The following is a 6,701-nucleotide window of genomic DNA, read 5'->3' as shown; positions in this document are numbered from 1 at the left end:
ATAACTAGTTTTACACAAAAACTATTTTTATTTGCATTTAACTCCTTTATCATTTGTTAAGAACTGTACATGGTGTCTATCTTTGAGGAGAGCAAATGCACAGGACATTCTAAATGGATTGCGTCCTCTCTCCCCAAGAAGATTACCTTCAGTTTTACAAGATTTAAACGGCTGACCTCTCTAAACACTCAGCAATAGTCAGGTTAGATTTGAACAAAGCTGATAAACACAGACTGCCAGCTGTCTTCACAGCATGTTTGCAAAAGGATTAACTCATTCAGAAACTCTTCTTCTGTCTTAATTTTTGTCATCTTTTTAAGGTCAGTGGCTAGACCAGGTTCTAGCAGTGCAATTAAACAAGACTACAGTTAAACATTTTCCCATCCCCATTAGATTCATGAGTTTACATTAATCTTATCCTAGTCACATTTTCACCCCCTTTTGTATGATAAAATACTTATGGTTGTGCCCATTTGGTACATTTAACAGTCTTTCATATTATGTTTACATTAGATGAAAATAATTATTTTGTACATTATCACTGTCATAAACAACAGTTTTTTCTTTGTCACCGTACAGCCATGTTCCTTACAGCTGTAAATAACATGCCCAAGACTGAATATGTGTCAAAATATGCTTGTATCAAATGCTGTCTGGCGAAGAAACAAGCAGCAGCAAACATAACGGAGCAGTCATATGAAAAAAAGTTGTACAAAATATACTGCTCAAAAAAAATAAAGGGAACATTTCACTTTAATTTTGTGTGTGGCTCCAAATCCAGGCCTCCATTGGTTAATAAATTTGATTTCCATTGATGATTTTTGTGTGATTTTGTTGTCAGCACATTCAACTTTGTACAGAACAAAGTATTCAATGAGAATATTTCATTCATTCAGATCTAGGATGTGTTATTTGAGTGTTCCCTTTATTTTTTTGAGCAGTGTAGTTAGTAGCAATATAAGGATGAACGTGACTCAGGAGGTAGGAATCTGTCCTGAAACTGGTGGATTGCCAGTTCAAAGGTCTGGTTTGCTCATCTCAGTCGTTATGTCCTTAGACACTTCGCACGCCGCCTTGTTTACTGATGGTGGTCAGAGGGTGGCACCAATTGTACGCCAACTTTGTAGTGTAAAGTAATTTGGAGTCCTCAGACTTGAGGGTTATATAGATGCAGATCATTAATGATATAAGGTTAGGTAAAGATTGATTCATCCTCTTCAATCAGAGGTGGTTCCTTAACCTCACTTTGCACAGGAGGGCATGTTGGAAAATGGAGTTCAGTCTCAGGGATGGTTGGGGAGAAGATTGGAACCAGAATCTTATCTTGATTATTCACTGTTAAGGTGACCCTAAATGCCCTGTTTTTCCAGTGAAGGACATGCTGCTTCATACCATCGAACTCCCTCCACCAGAAGTAGTGCAATGAGGAGAATCCACATATTCACCTCTGCAACAAGCTTTTGAAAGGGTGCAAGATTTCTATTTAAAAACACATTTAAATGTTGTGCTAAATTTAGATAACTACCATGCACAAGTGCTGATTTATTCAATACATCAGAATTAGTCTCTATTTTGATTTTAAAAAAATCTGCCATGAGGTTTTTGAATTGTATTTTATTTAAGTGGGACCCGCAATCCCTTGCTTTCTCTTGCTTTTATCCACGATTTTCTCACTTTGAAATAGTATTTTAAAAGAATGCTTACTCTATTTTACTCTTCTTACATGTACCTGTTTTAAATATTTTTATCACATTTTGTTATTATCAGTCTCAAATGTCTGGTACAAAAATTAGGCACCAAATGCAGAAATTAAAAATTTAGCTTTACAAGCTATGCAATTTCACAAGTGTGCTAAGGAACTTAAACTAGGCGTACCCTTGGAATGTCATTCAGTGGGACTCTGAAATAATCCAATGTTCAACGAATGAACCTTACCATACGTCAGCAACACTGAGCCCTCCCAGTCTATCTCTCTTAGCCAATCGCGATTTAAATAAAATATCCATCAGCCAATCCAAAAGTCAAAAGCGGAAAATGGGTGGGCGCTTGTGAAGTACGGTTCACGGACGTTGTCGCGAACTTTACCGGTTTGCAACTATCCCCCTGGACCCTGTTCGTCTTTGTGAGTAGCAGCATTATAATACTACATATGTGTGTTATAATTTGAGTGTGGCAGATAGTGTCTCTTTGCCAGCTCTAGTATTTTAACCAGCTTTGCTGGCCATTTGTAAAAGAAGACATCTCGTGGTTGCCTCCACATGGCTACCTAGCCAACTAGCTAACACCAACCATGTTACCTTACATTAGCCTTGGGAGATTAAATATCGTTTTCTGATAGTTTCCGCCATCTGTGTGTTAATCTTTATGTGTGCCCACTTTTAATAATGCCTCATACTGTAATGTGACATCTGTTCTTTTTACGCATCCGGTTTTTTTTGTAGAATTTGACCAGAGTGGGCCTTTGGTACAATTAGCCTGCCCTACTATTACAGCCAGTACAGTACAACAGGGTAGTGCTGCAGGCAGTGTAACGTGGGAATTGAATGGAAGTACAATTGTTGTTCAGAGCTTTTTTTTTGGAAGTATTAGCAACATTTTTCTGAGTTTCATATCTAAATAGTATATCTAATCTGAAGACACATTAGCAGAACTGTCATAGGACATTAAGATGATGTGTATAAGACATCTACCGTATTTTAAAGCTTGAAATCCAGGGTAGTTTATCCCTCATTGTCGAAGTAAAAATTTTGAGACTTTTTTCATTCTTGACAGGAGCATTTAAAACAAATGGTCTTTTAGCTCGTTTAGCTAACTGATTTTAAAATGTCTTGTCATGCTCCTTATTGTAGTAGAATATGATTATCTCATATTTAAAGCAGTGACAAAGAATAATCTGCCTTGAAACAAAAAAAATGTTCTTACATTATTTAAATGAATCATTATCCTCCAATTGAAAGAAAAAAATATTTCCAATTCCTGATGAAATTCGTTATTTCTTTTACCAATAGGCACACTGAAGCAATATCTCTCAGGCTATTTGGTTAATAAGAAACAAACACACAAAAAAAAACTTAAGGTAAATCATTTAAACAAAGCACTCTGTAGCAAGCTCCAAATTTGACTCTAAAGGGAATGAAAAAAATGGATAACAAATGTTGTTCATGGCATTTTAATTTTATTAGTGAGAGTTTTTGAAACTGCAACCTATTGTTGCAAAACGTAAACAGCAACTACAGATCCATAGCTCACTGACGGTGCTTATTAACGCTTGTGTATATTCATAGATATTTAAATCTGTCAGTTCTGTTTTCTGTGTTTAAATACCACTGATACAAGCAACATGTTGGAAAACATTGTTTATCCCCTGCCTGTCTCTCTTGCAGTTTGTTACAGTCTTAGACCATGGGCAGTGTGTTGGCTGCTGCCTCACCCAGTCCGACCCCAGCTGTAACTGGTGGTCAAGGGGTCCCGGGTTTGGTCTCCGTACCGCCCGGCTTCACCATGCCCCCAGTGTCTTCCGTCCTTCCAGGGTCCGACTCTGACCAGCAGAAAGCGGATGCAGATTCATCACTCCAGAACCCTGGCACATATGAGGAGTGTCACAGGAAATGTAAAGGTAACAAGATCTAATGTCTTGACATGTACATTTAGTAGTTTAATAGAAGTATATTAGTTTGGTCTAATTTTATTTAAAGTGGAAAAATATTTGTTTAAATAACCATTTCTGGTTGTTGTTGTTTTAGAGGTCTTCCCCATGCAGATGGAAGGGGTGAGGCTAGTAGTAAACAAGGGCTTAAGTAACCACTTCCAAGTCAGCCACACTATTACTCTTAGCACCCTGGGCGATTCTGGATATAGATTTGGTTCTACCTATGTTGGAAGTAAACAGACTGGACCAGCGGAGGTAATTAGTTTTGTTCCCTGTTATATATTATTACATAATTCTGTTTGATATGCTGTAGTTTTTTCTTTTTTTTTTTTTTTTATAACATTTGTACATTTTTTTGCTCTTAGTCTTTTCCGGTCATAGTTGGTGACATGGACAACACTGGCAGTCTGAATGCGCAGGTCATCCACCAGCTCACAAGTGCTGTACGCTCCAAAATAGCAATGCAGGTGTGTAAGACGGTTCGAGATTTGCTTTTATTTTGTGGTGAAATTCTCACCCTGTCAATTAGATTTATCAGTTGTGTTGTTTTTGTTTGCTGTTGTAGACTCAGCAGCACAAGTTTGTCAACTGGCAGTGTGACTTTGAGTATCGCGGTCAAGATTTCACCTCTGCAGTGACTCTTGGAAACCCGGATGTACTTGTTGGATCTGGTATGCATTTGTTGGAATCAGGAAGGAAGTCCTTCAGAATGCAATGTGTATGATTAAAAACATTTTGAAACTAATGTATTTGCTAATGTGTCAATGCTGATGGTGAACTGCTGGCAACAACATTGCTAGAACATTTCAGACCAAAACAATTCTTACATTATTCTACCTTGCTACATAACAAAAAAAATGGGAAAATCCCCTTACATGCGACTCCCAAACCATAATAAAATAACAGTTAACAAAGAACATCTTATTGTTTAGTTTTTATCAGATTAAAAAAAAAAACAAAAATGGACAAATGCGCTCTTCACAGCACTCAAACTAAAAAATGAATGAACTGATAAAGGTCAGGTATTCCCATGCAAATAAATATGTACTTGTACTGTACATTTAACTCATTTTACTATGATTTTATCCCAGGCATTGTGGTGGGCCACTATCTCCAGTCAATTACACCAGCACTGGTTCTAGGTGGAGAACTGGTTTATCACAGGAGACCAGGGGAGGAGGGAACTGTAACATCTCTCTTAGGGAGGTATACAGGTAAAAATATTCTTTTTACTTTTTAATCTTTGCATAGCAGACCTGATATGTGTCTTAAGTGTAAACACATCTATTGAACAACATTTTTGTTTTCGTTTTTTCCTCAGGCGACAACTTTGTTGCAACTTTAACTTTGGGCGGTGCTGGAGCTCATGCTACATACTATCACAAAGCCAACGACCAGGTACTGAATATTAGTAACACTTTCTGATCATCTATTTGTGTGTACAGCTCTTTTGCTTTATTTGTATTTAAATTCATACATTTAGCAAAAATATGAAGATTATTTTCTATAATAATTAAAATGTTACACAACAGGCTTCTGACACCAACAACTTCTTCTAAAGTCTGTCTCAAGTCAGTATTTAGGCTTTAGCAGCTTGCATCAGGTCAAAAACAAACTCAACTAAAATCTGACTTGGTGTGAAAAAAAAAATTGATTTTATTTTTGAACCATATCGTCCAGCCCTATGTTTGCCACCAGAGGGAGCTCAAGTGCCAGTGGCACCCAGCAGCAAGTGGGACAAGCATTACAGATTCAGAACCTCGAATTAAGATGTTAAAAAGTGCTAGCATCTGTTTTTGCACCAAACAGGCCTTTGTCTCTTGTGCTGGAATTTCATTCTAAAGCAGCATTGAGAAAAGAAAAGAACATTTCCTTCAGATTGTCTGTGCATCATCTCTTGGTTGTAGTAGTAATGTGACTGTAATATATCCTTGTTACTTCACTGTGACACAGTTGCAGGTAGGAGTTGAATTTGAAGCCAGCACAAGGATGCAAGACACTACAACATCCTTCGGTTACCAGCTGGACGTTCCCAAAGCTAATTTGCTTTTTAAAGGTAAATATAAATGCAGTTCTCACCTCCTGTGACATTAATTGTAAAAGAAAGAAACAAGAAACATGTTTTCCATGTGTGCCTTCCTTCTTTGACTCCGTAGGAACAGTTGACAGTAATTGGGTGGTTGGGGCAACCCTGGAAAAGAAACTAGTACCTCTTCCTCTTACCTTGGCTTTGGGGGCTTTCCTCAACCACCGCAAAAACAAGTTCCAGTGTGGCTTTGGGGTCACCATTGGCTAAAGGTGCACAGGCTGCCTGGAACCAGCTTACAGACCACGGCTTGGACTGGCACAGAGACACCCAGGAACCTGAACTATGTTTTAGGAATTGGATTCAAAGACTCTTTTACAACTGTGATTTCTGGGGCAGATGGAGAGGAAAAAATGAGAACTACCAAGGAGCCAGGACTGGCCAAGCCATGCCTACATACTGTAGCACAAATGTCTTTCCTGTGTGGTGTATTGGATATTCTGAGAGGCTAGAATGGTGTCTATCAGAGAGCTTCAGGCGATGCATGAGAACATGTGACGTGAAAATTTAAGTAAGTGGTACAGTAAGACATAATATATCATGTATGGATTGAAATAAATGTCATTTCCTTTTGTACAACTTGATGAGATTTTTCATTAAAAAACTGGACCTGGGGTGTTTCTAAGAACTGATAAACGGCAAATGATGCTGAATTTAGCTGCAAAACGGTATACCGTTTTAAAGTTGATCAAATCTTTTTCTCTATCTACAAGAAACAAATAGATTTCGCGTGTCAGAGCCTTCAATTTATAAGTCAACGTCATTAAATTCAAAAAGCAATGCTCATAATACAGAAATCATATATTTCTGATAGTTAATCTTGATGATTATGTATTACGGATGATAAGAATTTAACAGTCAGGTATTGCAATATTTGCAGCTTATGCCCTAATTACAGTAGGTCAGTGTAGCAATATGTGAAATGCTGATTCTATCCGAACTTCCACCAAAACTCTTGAATGGGTT

At 37.7% G+C, this 6,701-nt stretch overlaps 1 protein-coding gene across 1 annotated transcript; it reads left to right on the top strand.

Moving 5' to 3' along the window:
• The first annotated feature begins 2,023 nt into the window (after window positions 1-2,023).
• tomm40 (translocase of outer mitochondrial membrane 40 homolog (yeast)) lies at window positions 2,024-6,349 on the top strand. Its single transcript, XM_014986827.2, has 9 exons — window positions 2,024-2,122; window positions 3,384-3,616; window positions 3,744-3,904; window positions 4,015-4,116; window positions 4,215-4,320; window positions 4,741-4,863; window positions 4,971-5,047; window positions 5,603-5,705; window positions 5,806-6,349. Exons 2-9 carry the CDS (start codon window positions 3,403-3,405, stop codon window positions 5,943-5,945), a joined length of 1,026 nt encoding a protein of 341 aa, XP_014842313.2. The 5' UTR covers window positions 2,024-2,122; window positions 3,384-3,402; the 3' UTR covers window positions 5,946-6,349.
• Window positions 6,350-6,701: the final 352 nt, after the last annotated feature.

This window comes from Poecilia mexicana, unplaced genomic scaffold (genome assembly GCF_051168715.1).
Source record: "Poecilia mexicana isolate PSO_F unplaced genomic scaffold, ASM5116871v1 scaffold_16, whole genome shotgun sequence".
In the NCBI taxonomy this organism is placed as follows: Eukaryota; Metazoa; Chordata; class Actinopteri; order Cyprinodontiformes; family Poeciliidae; genus Poecilia; species Poecilia mexicana.
Note: the sequence above shows the minus strand (reverse complement) of the source record. Positions and strands in the feature narration are given on the sequence as shown.

Coding starts and splice junctions, on each gene's coding strand:
- tomm40 (XM_014986827.2), top strand. CDS start 3,403: ATGGGCAGTGTGTTGGCTGCTGCCTCACCCAGTCCGACCCCAGCTGTA. Junction 3,905..4,014: donor AACAGACTGGACCAGCGGAG/GTAATTAGTTTT, acceptor TTTTGCTCTTAG/TCTTTTCCGGTCATAGTTGG. Junction 4,864..4,970: donor TCTCTTAGGGAGGTATACAG/GTAAAAATATTC, acceptor TTTTTTCCTCAG/GCGACAACTTTGTTGCAACT.